The 17,323-nt window shown below is 47.5% G+C and overlaps 1 protein-coding gene across 4 annotated transcripts in view; it reads right to left on the bottom strand.

Annotated features, from left to right (window-relative positions):
• OSBP2 (oxysterol binding protein 2) overlaps positions 1–16,177 on the bottom strand; it is a 133,328-nt gene extending 117,151 nt beyond the window's left edge. For all 4 annotated transcript variants that reach the window (XM_042805786.1, XM_042805785.1, XM_042805787.1 and 1 more), the window contains exon 1: positions 15,857–16,177. In XM_042805786.1, the coding sequence (XP_042661720.1) occupies positions 15,857–16,128 (272 nt within the window). In that variant the 5' untranslated portion in view covers positions 16,129–16,177. The remainder of the gene's footprint in view (positions 1–15,856) is intronic.
• Positions 16,178–17,323: the final 1,146 nt, after the last annotated feature.

Genomic DNA, 17,323 nt, shown 5'->3' with positions numbered 1-17,323 from the left:
GATTTATGTAATGTAGAACATGAAGGCTGGTTTCTACTTGTGTGCCCCGCACAGATTGAGAGCAGTTCACTTTGTTGCATTTTCTCACCAAACACAACAAGCAGCTGCTTCTGCTCAAGGCAAATACTCAACGACAGCAGGACAAACGCAACTTCGGCAGCTGCCTGCAACCACCCAGAAACTTTATTCCATGTCAAAAATTGTGTTCGGTTCTACAATCAGCACATCCTACTTTTGGTAGCTATTAACCTCTTCTCTGCAGAGATCAGCGCACACAGCTGCCTGCCTTTCACAACTGATTTAAGTCGCTGGGTAGTGGGCATAAAATTGCTACTCAAGTCTGAGCAGAAGAAGGGAACATAAACTTGAAAACTGAAAGAGACTCTTATATATACAATGTACCTTCATGATCTCCATTATTTATTAAATGATTAGATTATCTGTCAAGGACACACTCCTGAGAAGTACGGAGGTTAGCAATCCAGTGAACAGCGATTTTTTTCCCTAAGAACTGATGAAACAGTGGGGGAAAATGCAAGCAGGATCTTAAAACATGTCTGCAGCGTGAGTGCATGGGGCACTGTGACACAATGTAAGATCTTTCCCATTCCTTATGGCACTACCCAAAAAACAAGAAAAATTTTGGCAGCTGGCTTTTCAGCCATTGGAGATGCCAGAAGTTGGGTGCTTTTTTTTTTTAAATATAAAAAAAAAAAAAAAAAAGAGTTAACTGCTTACTGGCCCGTGATTCGGAGTGGTAGATCTCTTGGATCAAATCCTGCAGATGCCCAAGTGACCTTGGCCAGCCACTTCTGGACAGACCTGGCACACCTCAGCTGCTTCACCTGCAAGACCAAACACCCAAAGCAAGTCTTTCAGCATTAGCGCCTCACGACCTCTTCCTGAACAGTTAGATCTTCGTTACCAGCCGCCTACGTCGATGAACACTGCTCATCAGGGTCAATCAAGCCAACCGAGGATGAAGCATAGAAAAAAGTTATAATGGTTACAGCAAGGTATTAAATTTAGGGTTTATGTATATATACATGATTTATGCAGATGTATGAAACAATTTATATCGTATCATATATATTATATATAATAATATAATATTACTGGTATACAATTTATATTTTATCATATAATTTGTCACAAAAGTCCCAAGTAACAGGCAAGCACCTGGTGACAATGTGTTACTGTATTCGTCTTCACAAAGCAAATGCCAGACAGACAGTCAGACTGCTCCTGGCACCAGGGACACCACATTCCCTCTAGCCTGCACACAGCAATATACAACTGTACAAAACACATATAGGTGCTTTCAGCAATTTATCTTGGAGATCCAAGTCATATCAATACTCTACACCGGGATCAGCGTTCAGGGCTGTATGTTTTCTGCAGAAACACTACGGATATTGACTGTGGGTTGCCAGGAACAAAAGAGTTAAACATATGGTCAAGAGGCAAAGCCAGTGACCTTCACAAGGAACTGCTCTCACGCATAGACAAGGATGAGTTACAGCTTTAAGTGAATTTCCCAACTGCCCAAGCCAGACTTTCAGTGTTATTTTAGTGTACTGTGTTGCAAGAAAACCTCTGTGGTGCAGGAAGATGCTTGGAGCTTTTTAACATTCGAGCTGCTTCGGCACAGTCCGAGATCTGCCCTCTGCTCTCACCAGCTTCGTGCTCCTCTGCTTAGTCAAGACTAAGTACTGGTCTCCCAGACAGCACTTCACAGAACACTGTCACACCTTCTCGAGAAGAATCAGCTGCTATCCCATCCCTCTCCTCCACGCAGTCAAGGTTCACATCCACAAAAGCAGCATCAGCACATTTATTCAAAGTCACTACCTTTCATTTCAGCAGCCACTTTGGGAAGCCAAGGGACTTCCAAAGAAGCCTGATGTACGTGTACCACGAAGGCAAACAATCAATTAATGAGTAAAACCACATTTTGCACAAACGGGTGCTTTGCTCAGCCAGGAGACCCACCCCAGCCCACCCATGTGCTGAGGCTCTTGGGAAGCAGAAGGATTTTGCCAGCAGGTCCCAAAGCTCTGCTGGAAGTCCAGGGCCTGGTACTTCACAAGGGGCATTAGAAACCTCCATCCCTGAGTGCCCGAGAGGTTGTGTCCAGCAATTCCTGTCAAAGGTATGGGGCTGGGAACAATTTTTAGACCTCAGTCTCAGCAACATTCATTTCCATAGGACATGCATCAAATGCTTACTTTCTCTAAAATGCCTGCCTCCTCTACCCCTCCAACAATTTCAAAATTAGACTGCTTGAGTCAGAATAAAGAGATTTCCGTTTGCTCATTAGGACAATTTAAACTGGACCAACCAAGCAAAGAGCTAACACACACAGGGGCAACAACCAGTTACTTCGCTGGTAGAGAAAATCAGAAGTGAAAACAGGAAAAGCAGAAAAATATTTGCCATGTGGCTTAACAGCAATCAATCTATTGATACACACTCCCCCAGTATGGTATGAGATACAGATAATTACACCTTTGAAAAGAAATATGGACAAGTACAGCTCAGCATCAGAAGGAAACCAGTTCCCTGAAGCTTTTCCACAGCTGTACGTTTCCTCCAGCCAACAGAAGAGAGACGAATTCTGTTGCATTGCTTTAAAGTCTAATACATTGAAGACCAAGCGTTTATACAAAAGCATTAAGGCAAGTCCTATCAAGAAAGGCCAAACTTGGTCTAAAAGTCTCCGTCTAGACGCATGGCTCCCCCCACTTCAGCAAATCCAAGAAGGTGCCAGCAGGACAGCAACTCACGTCCCACGTGTTTCTAGCAGCCGCCGGGAAGGACACTGAGCCCGGGGGGTCTGGGCCCAGCAGGGTCAGTGGCTGGAAGGTTTCCAAAGGAGCCCCTGGTTTTCAGAGCATAACTTCCTGCAGGTGAAAAATAAAGCTGTGCTCATGCTCCTCCTTTCTCCCCAGGATACACCAAAGTGCTTTTGTGCGTGAAAACTCATTTTTCTTACCTTCTTTGCCCATTTTTATTTCTTTATTCTTATAAGGAGGTGCAGGAAGAAAAGCAGGTTTAAACATTCAATTATTTTTTTTACTATTTTACCAGAGGTAAGAAGAAATGCTGTAACACGGAATAGAAGACAGACTACTGCAGGAAATCTTCCCATGATCCCATATCAACATATTGAGGAGTATACACCACTAAAAAAAGCAGTAAAATGCTCTTTTCCTAAGTAAGCTAGATCACATCATACTCATGCTTGCTTAAGACTAAACTAAGCTGTTCAGGCTGCAACACAAGCACGCAGCAGTATACTGTTTTTACAGAGATGTGCCACAGCAGAAACACTACTCTTGAGGTTATATTAAAGAGATGAAAGAGTTATATTAAAGAGATAAATCGTGCACTTCACACATTAGCAACTACAGTAAAAACATTTAGAGTGAAAGCCAGCTTTGCAACACCGAGCAAAGCCCACCAACCCAAAGCCTGTCACATCTCAACTGGTAGGTCCCACACACCAGGCTCAGGTCTTGCATTTCGTACTGTTCTGTCTGACAAAGATATACTCAGTATAGAGGGGAAAAAAGGCAGCGGTCCCAGACACACACTGCAAGCTAAATATCAACAATTCACATGCAACTCTTGCGTGTCCTCTACATACTCCTTGGAAAGCCAAGGGAGATTTTTTTTTGATGCAAGACTTGATGCACTGTGGCTTTTCTTAAACCAATTCCCACCGGGGAACCTCTGCTGATGTGGCAGCAGGAGGGAGGCACGAGTTCACCCGACAACGTGCTCTCCATCAAGACTTCTTTCTGCACATCTTAGGCTCCAACCCCAGCAAGACGATGTGGGACCTGAAGCCACATATACCCTGCTGCCAACCGCAATGCAAGGTATCCATCCCAGGTGTGGGCAGCACAAAAGTCTGATGAACAAAGCTTTATCCCACAGCCTTGTCTGGGCAGGGAATATGTGCATTCCTGCTGGCAGTATGTGGCTCACTAACACCCACGCCCCAGGGATTATTAACACTTGGTTAGTTGTATATAAAATCAATAGCACACGTAACCCAGCAGTTGCATAAATAAACCACGATTTGTAAATTAAAAATATGCCTAACGCCAACAGTAGAGTTTACTTACGTGACACATGGGACAAAGGGCTTGCTAAATTTAACTTACTTCCTTTATGAGGCAAATGAAAAACAGCAAAAATATTTAAAGAATGGTGTGTTGCATGAGACACAAAAGTATAATTCCCTCCATACCTGTGACAATGCCCTGCTTCAGGGTAACGCCTGCTATGATTAGAAGCCAGCTTACAATTGGCACTTAAGCTAGTTACTTTACAAATTCTTCCTTCCTAAAACTACAGAAATTTTAAATCTTCATGATGGAAACACCTCGGACCAAATTCACAACACCATTAAAACCCCACTACATTAAAGATTATGTGACTCTTCCTCCCATTACAACCACGCAGCCTCGCCCTGTGAAACACAGGGCGCAGCACAGCGGTCACGTTACAGAAGAAAGCTCCACTGCCATGCTCCCAGCACCTCACTACAAACACGTCACTGCCTTTAGGGATTTTCCCCTAAAGATCTCAGTGCCCTACCTACACTGACAAGAGAATTTGACTCTCACAATCATTAAGCCTGTTACAGGTATTGTGCGCTTAGAAATCAAGTGTAAAAATTGAGATTAAATCAGTCTTATTCCCACAACACGTGCTTTATGCTGTCTGTAAAGCAGGGGATGACAGGTAATATATTAACCTGTAACATCCCCAAAATGGAGAATATTGGATATGGGCAGCCACAGAGATATTTCATTACTGCCTTATAAAGGCAGCTTAAGGCTGCAGATGCAAAGTAGAATTTAATCCAACCCAGTAATTACAGACCTTATCTGTGCTGAGATACAGTGCTGCATTGTCTAAAGGTACTCAGAAGTGACAAATCAGGGCTTGATGCCTACAGGCTGTAAGGAGGAAAAAAATGGCTTATTGAAGGGCCACAAAGGACAACTTGCTAGACTTCTGCAAGTTAACTTCAAAATTTAAAACTGAATTTCCAAGAAGCTTGCATCCATGGGTTTTCTACTTCAAAGTAGAAGTCTTTACTGCTTTCCTTACAGTGTAAAATAAAGGGACAGAAATTAAGAGGTAGATGCCTTCACCCAGTGCATACTTCAAGTTTACCTACATAAAAATGCTGGCTCCTCAGAAAACAGTTCAAAGGCAGCACGCCAGCTGGGACGTCCCACAGACTACACAGTCAAAAGCAAACAGGTAAAAAAACACTAAAATTTCTCTATTTCAGCTCCTAAACTAACCCCACTCCTAATGGGATCAGAAACCCAACCAGGTCTTTGCCTCCCTGAGCATCCCAGCAAAACACTGTATTTTCATAAGCTTTTAACTAATAAAACCATGATATACCAGTAAAGCACAGTTTAATGACATCATAAATTTCAGACATGCATTTGTATTGGCTTGCCAATGCTCAGGCTGTCCCAGTGTCAGGCAGAAGTCCTTCCCTCAATTTAGGGGCCAACTTCGAACTTTAGAGAATAAAACGTTACCGATTTTTTTTAAAGTAGTAGCACAGCCACAGGCAGTGCAGGAATTGAGAGCTGGAAGAGTAACACTACCTTTTACACAGGCAAACTGTCAGTACTACTAAAAAATCAACCCTAGAACTGGCACAGAACGCCCAGTGAGATTGCACTGTTCATGCTGTGCTGAAAGCAGCGGTGGCCCGATGCCTCATCAAAGCAGCTTTTCAGATTTACAAGTGGATCCTGCTCATTTCCAAGCACAAGGCACAGGAAGGCCCCAGATCACAGGGGACATACCCTGCAGCCCATCTCTTCCCACAGGGCGAGCAGGGGAGGTACAACACAAGGACCAGAAGGATGCAGTCAACCACCGGTTTCTGCACACACCCAGCGCTCTGCAAGCCCTGCTCAGCTCTCCCCACCTCACATTCAGAGACCTCCCCATGCAGCTCTTGCCATCAGGTGCTCTGCCGAGGCAGCCTGCCTGCCCACCCCAAAGCCAGCACCCAGCTACAGCTGTCTGTCCCCAATACTGGCAATGGAACATGAATCAGGGAGAAAAAAAGAGAGTAAGTGTCTCCCACTGTGAATCCCCGTAGCAGAAAGAGTGCAGGGTGCCATGGAAGTTGGGGAGCCTATGAAACAGCCTGAAGCATCCAGACACAGGAATTGCCAGTGATCCCCCAGCACTGCCAGGGCAAAACACAGTCATGATATGGCTTTTCTTCATCTTCCATCAGTACCCAGAGAGATGAAGGCAAACTTACCAAGTTTTAAGCATCAAAAACCACGTAATGACAGAATGGTACATTAACCGAGTCCAGAAGGTACCTCAGGAGGTCGCAGGTCCAACCTTCTGCTCTGAGCAGAAGCATCCAGATCAGCTTGCTCAGGACACCGTCTAGCCACAGCTTGAACACAGTCAAGAGTTTCCTCTGCACCTCTCCAGAGTACCCCAGTACTCAGCCCCCGCTCTGAATTAAAACACAGTTCCTCGTGTCCACACAGGATTTCCCATGCTCACATACCAGCTCACTGCCCCAACCTACCGTGAGCAGAGCCAGGCTCTGTCCCCTCTGCACCCTCCCATCGCGTAGCTGTGGGCAGCAATCAGGTCTCCCCTTCTCCTCCTCCACTCCAGGCTGAGCACACCCACACCCCTCCACCACTCCAGACTTGTCCTGGGGAGCTCCAAACCAGACCCACAGCCCAGATGGGCCTCCCCAGTGCTGAGCAGAGGGGACGGTCCCTTCCCTCGACACGCTGGCTGCACTTCTGCTAACGCAGCCAAAGAGACAGCTCACCTCTGATGGCTGCTGGTCACCCCGCTGTCCACCTGCACCCCCCTCCAGGGGCTCTTCTGCAAAGCTGCCTTCCAGACAGCAACCCCAGGGCAGGGCTTGTGTTCGCCTCTATTGAACGTCACGAGGTTCCCGTCATCCTGTTTCTCCAGCCTGCCATGGTCCCTCCGAAATCCAGACCTGCCTTCTGATGCAGCAACTTCTCTGCTCCATTTGGTATCATCCACAGACTGGCTGCGAGTGCACTCACCCATTAATAAAGACATTATAAAGCAAATACTAGGACTAATGCAGTGTAATCTTATCACTTCTACCAAAAAAAATTATATCAAATTATATGTTCAAACACTACACACTAACAAATATCAAGCCACACAGTACTCCTAATCAGTTCTTGACATGATACGGCTACTGTGAGCCTCAACACTACACCAGCTTCAAAAGGGGGTCCTATGTGTTGCCTCAAGACAATGAAAGTACCATAAAATTCAGCAGTGTGAGCTGATAGCATGCCGTGCGATGCTTAATACAAATTATACGCTATTAAGATGATATCACCTTTTGTACCATCGCAATACAACTTTTGTTTTGAGTACTCTCTTCCCTCTTGCTCATAAAAATAACATCCCAGGAGATATTCAAAGATGGGGAGCCTGCAGGAATCTCTCACCAACACAAACCACAAGAAACCCAGCTGATAAGGAATGGAAAAAACTGCTTGGATAAAATAAAGCCACATTGTAGTTTCACCTGACCACGCTCTATAAACCTGTAGTGCTTTTTGCTCCACAAGCTCTGCTGGGGAACAACTCGGTGGTAACGTGGGAATAATAAATGGCAGACAAACAGCATCCAGCATCAGTCACAGCAACACACACACTTGGAAACAGCATAGCTGGAAGGTCTCAGCCTTTTAAAAATAAAGGATGGCACTTCTGAAGTACATGGCCCTGACACGCAGCACCACCCAAGCGAGCGCTCCCATCAGAATGCCTCCAAACAGGATTTCAAACCAAAGGCTGAAACTTAACTTCATTAACTCTTAACAAGCTACAGGCACAGGTGGCACCCCTCACCTGCTACACAGCATCACCACGTTTTTAAAACAAAAAGGGTGCTTATTTAATCATGTAATCCCCACTCATGCACAGTCCACCTGGAGATAAGGGGCATGTCTTCATCCTACTGGCATGAGCGCATCTCAGTCACCCATGTCCATTCTGCAGCCAAATACACCCAAACTCACACCGTCTTCTGAACCGGGACCGGTGTATTTTTCACACATTTCCAAGAAGAGCCATCACTCCTGACAGTTGCAGAAGACCTGAAAAAAAAGTTTGTGGAACCACCCCTGTGCATTTCACAGAAAAAGAGAAACCTCAAAAATCGTGAAGATTCACAGAACTGGCGGATTAGTTGCCATGGATATTTCCTGCTGTGACAAATACTTAATTCTGTGTTCAGAGGACTGACAGGCACCAAGCACCAAGTCAGCTGGGAAGCACCCAACGCCACACTTCTGAAAATGCAGCTGCACTTACAGCCCAACATCACCAAACGCCACAGGGAGCATCCCTGAATAAGAAAGTAACCTGAACGCATGTCCCAGCAACAGGAGGGCAAATGTCTTCCCAAAGGAGCTTTGTTGCCCACCCAGTGTCACTACTGCAAGTGCCTGTTACACCACCTTAACGGCTATGCCATGAAAAGCAGCAGTTTGCTGTTCTTTAAGACCACACAGCTGCAGTGTTTAGGTATCCATACCAGTCAACAAGCCTAAAGTAAGAAGATCTGCTCTGTTCCTTACGAAGTGCTTAGCAGAAACCTGCTCTAGCTATTAATAACAAATTAAGAATCACTGCTTTGTGTTAAAGGAGGAAAAGAGAAAGGCACAGACTCCCACTTCACCATATTTATATTCACATGCATTGCAGAGGCTGCTTTAAATTGCTACACGTGCCTAGACACTGCTCTTCATCTAGAAAGATTTGGAGAATTAAGACTATTTTTAGGGAAAGAAGCACCTCCCCCTGAGTCACTGTAGGGATATACATCTATCTAGTCATGGTTTAAAAGCAGAAATATCCTTGAGATAAAAGATTAAAAAAAAAAAAAACAAAAAAAAAAAACAGGAAAGTTGATAGAAATACAGTTTGGCCCAAATCACTGTGAAAGGAAGAACTGCTGGATGCAAGGCAAACACCGGCATGCAAGGCAGTCAATACTGCTTACACTGCAAAAATGTCATCTCTGACCATGTAAGCACTGGGAACTGCACAACATAACTTGCAAACAGCAACAAACCCAGCAGTGCAGCGATGTCAGACAGTTAGGAGCAACATCACCTGGTGGCAGCGGGAGGCTGGGATGACTGAGAGCAACAAGGCACGTTTCAAAACAGTACTCCCAGAAGCTCGTGCTTGCAAAGGTGACATGAACCGTGTAAGCACCTGGAACAGGACCAAGATTTGTTCTGCTTTTATCCCAGTGCTGCTACTGACTATCAAATCATGTCACTGGCCTGTAGTACCACGCCTTCAATCTGCGTTTTTAATTCTGAGGTTGATTCATATGTAGCCTGAAGGTCCAGCACTGGCGTCCTCGCACACATGCCTGTGTGAGTCAGCAATCACTGACCCAACAGCTACAAGCACATCCAGCTTTGTTATCCTCCAGCTTTAACTCCATCTGCTCAGCCTGCAGTCATCAGACAGAGAAATATTAAGTAATAAATTATTTAAAAAGCTTTTGATCGAAACCAAACAAAGACTGATATAAAGTGTAGAAGGATCCCTGACAAGGTACCACAGGAATAATTAAAATAATTGAACAGGATAATGAGGACCTGAAGAGAAATTTAACACCTCCAGTTAGCTCAGGCTTTGAAGCACTGTCCTATTTAGGGGAAAAATCTCCAGGATGCTACAGCACAGCAAGTTGTCTGCCCTCCAGATAGCAGGTTGTGACAACTCACATTTCAGGGTGACGACCCGAGTTGTTGGCCATCAGCACTAGATCTGAAGCAAAGAAGCAAAGGGCTCAGGTATCGCTGAGCGCTTAAATTACCCAAAATTACTTGAGTAAGTTACCTAGATACAATGCAATTTATACATAAGCACAAAACAATACAGAAAAGCAGCTCAACAGCCTGACCTGCCGCAACATATAAATCATCCTACAGATAATGAAACTCCAAGTCATTCAGAAGCGAGTTACAGTGCTCTAAATACTGCATGTTGCACTGATTGAAAACTCCTCTTCGGGAGGAAATCAGGTAGGTTAAAAGGGATACTGCAAGGAAAAACACAGCAGGTTTCTCACGTTACTTCTGACAAGAAAGATTAGCTCCTTCACCAGTGATTCACTGTGGGTGCAGAGGATGACAGACCATGCAAGCACAAATTTAAATCTGTAATCGAAGCGAGCGAAGTCAGATCTGAACACATATTACCCTGGAGACAGACATTTGGAGCTGCAGCCTAAAGGCAGGTGATGCCAGTCACCTCCACACACCTGGACCAGAGGAGACAGCCATAGCACTCCTCAAGTGAGCCCAGCAGCACCCACTAAAGGAAAACAACCCAAAGGCTGACAATTTTTCAGAGGTGAGCAAAGCCACTGTTGTCACAAAGCAGCAGCCAACCCACACAAACTCTCAGCTGCAAAAGGCAGAGCTGAGTAGCAGCTACCAGCAATGTGTGGGAGAAACACAGGACTGGAGCAGCAACCTTCCCCTGCCCCTGCAGAGGACAACTGAGGAAGGAAGGCTACAGCACAAGTGAAACTATACCTATGGGTTCTCCAGCAACCAAAGCTGGAACAATTGAGACCAGAAATGGGTGACAGGCATCTTACTCTCCCATGAGTATACTGAACCCATAAATATGCTTCATACCTGCAAACAGCTCCAGGAGTTTAAATCACAGCCAGCAACGCTACTTGAAAGTTCATCATGCAATTGACCTTGAGACAGCAATACTGGCTGTAGTCATTCTGCACAAAACCAGAATGCGCTGTCCCTCTCAGAATTTTAGTTCTGCCACAAGACAAGCCAGTTACTTCTGCTACAATTTCATTAAATGAAGCATTTGGGCCAGCATACTTGATTTAAGATTATACGGGTACAAATAAAGCATGAAGGTAGTTCATAGCTCTTGTTGGCAGATTGCAACCAGAAAACAGATCCTGGCAGAATACTACAACCTAAGGAACAGACATAAAAATCCTCCTACAGCACTAATAATCAGGCCATGATGAAAACACTCTTAAGGACTAAGACCTGTGTCTCGTGCTCTCCTGCAGCATCAGCAGCAGTTGCTGTTTGGAGCCAAGTAAGCCCGACTCCCCCACCACAGCACTAAACTGGAAGCAGAGCAATCAAGCCTCCAACAAGCAGCCCAGCAAAGAGCATCGCTCATCTCACCACGGCAGCACTTGAGTGCTGCTCTGACATGCCGTGCGAGCACCGTGCCCCACTCACAAAGCACAGAAAAAGAGCTTCCGCAAAAATGGGCAAACGATGAACAATGACCAACAGCAAAGCACCATCCGGATAAAGCAAGTATCATGTGAAAACAAGATGACTGGGAACACGAATTATTAAAACGCTGTTTAAAAATAAGTAGTTCAAAGTCACCGTGCAGCTACAGGGCTGTCCTCGAAACCTGCAGCTCCAACACTCCAAGGATGACAAACAGTCAAGGACATCCAGCTACTTCTATGTCTGTGGAGGGACAAGCTGTTATAAAAGTCATTCTAGGAGAGTGTATGTATCTCCTCATTTTATTATGTACAAGATAAATATAAGGAAACATTTTTTCCCCCCAGAGCGTGGTCCAGCACTGGAAGAGGGGCCCAGAGAGGCTGCGTAATCTCATACCTCGGAGACATTCAAACCTCAGCAGCTCAAAGTCCTGAACAACCTCAGTGGGTGGCCCCACACTGAGCAGGCACTGGATCAGCAGCTCCTAGAAGCATCTTCTGGAAGTCCTCAATTCCTTCATGTCTCTAGTAACAAAAGCAGTTTTCAAACTGCTCCCTGAACCCCGCGCCTCAGCTTCCAGATGAAGTTTCGGTACAAGAAACAGGAAAAAAAGCCCACTGGGTTGTATTCAAGACTTTACAATGCTAACTAAGAGTTAACTGCTGGATAAACAAAGCTAGTGAAGAACCACTGCTCTGGGAAACACAGCTTTTCCAGGGAAATGAGCTGCCCAAGCCTTCCACCACAGACAGCAGAATAATGCAGCCAAGGCAGCTAAACTGCCCCAGGCACCCATCATCCCTCTAAGAGCAGACCCAGCAAGGGGAGCTAAGGCTGCTTTCTGGTGAGAAGCCTTTCACTTCGCAGCAATGACGCAATCACACACAGCATGAAATGCTTTTTTTTCTTCTTCATTTGGCATTGCTTTAACTGCTACGTCCTGTGACCACAGAAAGTACTGCTGAAAGGCTCCTCAGACACCTAACCCACGAACAACAGGCAATGGACCAAACCCACAGAGGAGACAACATGAAACTCGAGCTCTTCGGGACATGAGAAAGCTGCTTGGAGAAGACAACATTCATCTGGAGCATCAATCACAAGAGCCAGTGCCAATCCTTGATGAATTAATACTCACCTAAAGATCCTCTCTAATCTCCTTGAAAACACTTATCTGTTCAAGGTGATTAGATTCTCCTGTACAGACATGCTAATTATAGATAATGATAAATCTATAAGTGGCAGCCTGCCAGAGCAGTTTAGAAAGAGAGTTTTGATCATTAGCAAGTCAAGTAGACCAGTCGTGCCATGCTTAAACTGCCTTCCAACACAAGCATCATCTTTATGCTTTAGATTTCCAAGTCAGCCAGAAAACTCAAAAAACAACCTAAGAGGGACAATCAAGAGCAATTAAAATGGTCCAACTATCTTGCTGGGGGACTCCTGGAAATTCCTAAATTCACACGATGCCTCACTCCAGAGAAGGGTACTGCAGAGGAAATCTTTAAGAGTTACTCAGCTGTTGGCATTTTCCACAGGTTCAGAGTAGAAAATACGAAGCAAAAGCACACAACCTGCAGGAAAGCTTCACTGGCAGCAAGACTTGATGTCTTCATAGATTTAGCAAAGATACAGGAGGCTTTAAACACTCCATTTGGAAAGAATATTCTAATTAGAAGCTTTAATTCAGCAAACTGTCACTGCGAAACCAACCAGGCGGAAAACAGGCATTGCACCTGGCTGCCCAAGAAAACCCCACAGAGCAGCTCTTGCCGGATGGCACTGTGCACACCCACGCACCGTTACAACAGGAGCTCCCAAGAGCCCACCCAAGATTTTAAGAGCTCAACTCTACAAACAAAAAACCTACCAGGAATCACCACCAGGCAACGTGACAGGCTATTTTTTAAAGCAAGCTAAACAGCGAGCAGCAGGAAATTCAAATGAAATGAAAAGCTTCAATCTGGAACTAAATCAATACACACAAGGAGGCCACTTGGGCACCACAGTGCAGTTTTTCTAATTAAGACAATTTTAACGCACAAGTAAAATGAAGTTTCTATCAAGCTAGCCCTGAATAGTCAACAGCAAAATCATCCAGTGGTGGGGTGTATCAGGGCAACCGCCTTCCATACTCAAGCCACAAAGGTGTCAAAAGCCATGGAGACAAAGAGAACACAACAATTCACCTGCAAGGGCATGATTTAACCTGCAAAGTCTTTAGCAGCAAGGGCAGAAAACCAAAATCCTGGCATGCGCTTTCAGAGCTGGGACGAGCACAGAGACCCAGCAGAAAGACAGACACGTGGCTCACAGAATAGCAAGAGACCTTTATAGAAGTTATTTCTTAAATTCTCTGCATAAAAGTCAAACAAGCAGCAGTCTGCTCACAAGGAAGAGGTCAATGAAAACACAGCCTGATAGCCTGAGTTTCCTTGCTCTTGTCAGTTAGCTACAAGTCATATTAAAATAAAAATACCAGTTTACCCCACACTGCTCATCGGAGAGTGCTCCCATGAGACAATCTGAGCTGACACTCAATGGGTTGGCATGACCACTATTTAAAAGTGTCAGTTTTGAAGAATATCATGGAGGCTTTTTTCTGCTTAAGAAAAACTTTACCACGTGTTCTGTTCTATATTTTTGTACTCCTGACTCACAGCCAAATTAATTCAGTTCTCCTTGAGCCAAACGATGAAAAGACGGCACAAAAACCATCAGCATCACTTCTCCCAAGCAACTGCTGGAGGTCTGCACTGGATGAAAGCTCCACAAAGTAATGCAGTTTCAACTCCTTCATATGCTGCTCAGAACGATTTCCTTGGGTGTTTCTGTTTGTTGTTTCAGCTTAAAAGAGAACAAATTGTCTCAAAATAAACCCAGTTGTTCCAATCTAAAATAATTGTTGGAGAAAACCACTGGTTTGCTCATGACAGACTTGGCACCAATACAGAAAAAATATTCTGACATGGTTACAAGTGAAGCATTAAACTTCAACAACCTTTTCAAGCTGCATAGCTCTGCTGGTCCAGATCTGGACTAGAGTTAAAGAACATAAGCATACCAGAAAGAATTACAAGTAAATTAGCTGAATTACTGAAAGGTAACTACATTCTCAAGACGGGGAGGACAGGGGTGAGTGTTGTTACAGTGGTTTTGTTTGGCTTGAGTTTTGGTGTGGTTAAACAACTCCAAGCAGATAAACACACCATTGAGCTTCTGACCTGTTACTTGACACAATCCAACAATAGGACACAGGTTTCAGATCTCTCTCTAGAGCTGGAGGAGTTTATATTAATAAAAAATTATTTGCTAAATAATTTTAGCAAATTTAGCTAAAGCTCAGGGACCTACTCCAGGCTATGTGTCATCAGCTGTAGCAGAGAGGGAATCAGGAGACAAACTTTGTATCAGGAAGAAAAGCAGCTTTTGCATAGCCTTTACAGAGAAGTCCTCATTCACAGGGTTAGTACTTTAAAGAGGTATTAATTTATAAATTCTAGCCATCTTTAATGTTGGAGATAATTTCCACGTTCTGAAATACAGTCAACATACACTCCACAATACTAAAGCTGACAGAGCACGTCTTCCAAGTGATAAGAATAAACATGGTCCTTCCTAAAGGATAAACACATCAAAATCCTACAACACCCCTATGTTTTTATTTTACCACTCAACTGATACAAGAAACACCAGAGAGCCTACCAAGACAAGATCACTTTGGATCAAACCTCGCAGTCCTTATGTCCAGTCCTCACTGAACCGACAGCCCATCTGTATAAAAACCATCACATTGGACAGCAAAGAAAAGCAGGCAAGACTTTTGAGTCACCGCTAAGTGCTGTAACTTCCCTCCTTCCTGCAATAACACAGCCTTGTGCCTCGGCTGCCTCCCCAAGCACAATACCCCAGGCCATCCTCTCCCCTCAGACACGGGTGCCGCAGAGCTCGCGTTGCCACACGCAGCTACTGGAAATATTTTCAGCCCCTGGTCTCCTGTCCAGCAGAAGGGGGAAAAAAAAAAAAAAAAAAAAAAAGGCAGCAGAAGCAGGTTACAAAAGCAAATCGATTTTAGGCAAGAAGGGTTGGGGGTTTTTTGTTAGAAAGCTTATGATTCTGGCTCTAAGGGTAGCTGTAGCAGCTGCAGGTACTGCAGCGGGAGGCGGAGGGATGGCAGACCAACGTCCCGGCCCCGCGGCACCGCGCCGCGGCACTGGGAGATCAACACCCGAGCTCTGCTTTAAAGCAAAATCAAAAAACCCTAACCGTGTAAAACGAAGGCGTTTCCGTTCCGCAAAAGCGCGGACCCCACGGGGCGCTCCCCGCCGGGCGGCCGCGGCTCGTCCCCCGCCAGCGGAGGCACCTGCCCGGGCCTGGGGGGGGGGGGGGGGGGGCCGGCACCGGGCACCCGGCCGGGGCAGCCGAAGGACACCGCGCCCCGCACCCGCCCCGCCGCGGCAGGCCCGGGCCGGGCCGAGCGGCCACCGGGACCGGCCCCGCTCCCCCCTCGCCTCCGGTACCTGTAGTAGCTGAGCAGCCCGTTGCTGAGCACGAACCAGCGGCGCTGGTAGCCCTTCAGGTAGTTGGTCCACTTGAAGAGCCAGCCCTTGTAGGTGTCGGAGCCCGGGGCGGCGGGCGGCCCCCCCGCCGGTCCCCCGCCGCCGCCCCGGCCCCCCGGCTCCGCGCTCATGGCCGGCAGCTCCTGGCAGGCCAAGCAGGGGACGGCGCTGAGGAGAGAGACCAGCCCGCGGGTGCTGTTGCCGCCACCGCAGAGCGCGGCCGCCTTCCCCATAGACCCGCCGGCCGCGCTCCCGCCGCCCCGCTCCGCTCCGCTCCGCCGGGCACCGGCGCGGGGGCGGCGCCGCGGCCACGTGACGCGGGGCGGGGAGGCACGTGAGGCGGTGGCGCGGCGCCGGCGCCCCCTGGCGGCGGGGCGGGAAGAGCCCGCGGCCCCCCCGCCCCCTTCCCCTCCCTCCCCTTCCCCCCCGCCATTTTGACCCCCGCCGCCATTTCGCGGCCCCGCTGACACCGAGAGGAGCGGGGCTTCGGGACGCCGACCCCTCCTTCACAGCCGGGCAGCGGGGGGCGAGCAGGCGGAGCGTGGGAGGGAGAGAGTGGGGGGTTTTATGCAGCCCAGCCACAGGCTGGACCCCAGAGCTTGTGGCCTGAGGAGCCCCACAGCCCGCCGCAGTTGTGCCACTGCTCCAACGGCCCTCTCTAAAAACACTGAAAAATCCCACTCTTGGAGCTGTTCTAGGAAGAAGATGACCTGGGGAGGAATGCCAACCAGCAAGCAAGTGTGGAAAACCTATGTGAGCGCGTGTGGGGCTGAGGGGCCAGCACGAGGGGCAGCACAGGGAAAAGGCGCTGTCACAGCTCACATAAAAATCCTCCCTGGTGCTGCCTGCCCGCCCGAGAGGAAAAGCCCTGTCTGCCCCCCCTCACCAGCTCACCATCCTGGTTTTTGTGAGCTGGGTAGTGCCGGAGGGGGACCCCACTCCACGGCGAGCCCAGCAAAGCGCCACGGGGGCCTGCAGCAGGCGCTGCCCTGCCAGCCGCCCCCCACGTCCACCCAGGCCCCTTCCCTTCGCGCTGCCAGCGCTGGGGATCGCCTTGCTCTGATCTCTCTAATCTGTTCTGATTCCCCCCCCCTCTCTGATCGCGTTACGCCCATCACCTGCACGGTGCACTTCTGCCTGCGCGCCGGCAGCAGCCCTGCTAGCACAGGCAGCCCAAACCAGGAGCTCCTGGCAGCCTTGCCGGCGTCTCAGGCTGCAGCACGGACCGTGAATGTCATCCTGGGAGCAGCCGTCTCTGTCTTGTGCGACAGTGGGGCTGTGGGTGCTCCGCGGGGCGGGCAGGATGCGGCCGTGTGGCTCCACTGCGAAGGGGAAGCAGGCGGGGTGGCCCAAGGCCTGTGGGGAACCCCCACAGCGCTTAAGGGGTTCCAGCAGGTTGGTGGCAAGCAGCGAGCAAAGCAGCCCTCG

This window comes from Tyto alba, unplaced genomic scaffold, assembly GCF_018691265.1.
Source record: "Tyto alba isolate M040663 unplaced genomic scaffold, T.alba_DEE_v4.0 Super-Scaffold_44, whole genome shotgun sequence".
In the NCBI taxonomy this organism is placed as follows: Eukaryota; Metazoa; Chordata; class Aves; order Strigiformes; family Tytonidae; genus Tyto; species Tyto alba.
The sequence above is the reverse complement of the archived record's forward strand: the minus strand, read 5'-3'. Positions and strand labels throughout refer to the sequence as shown.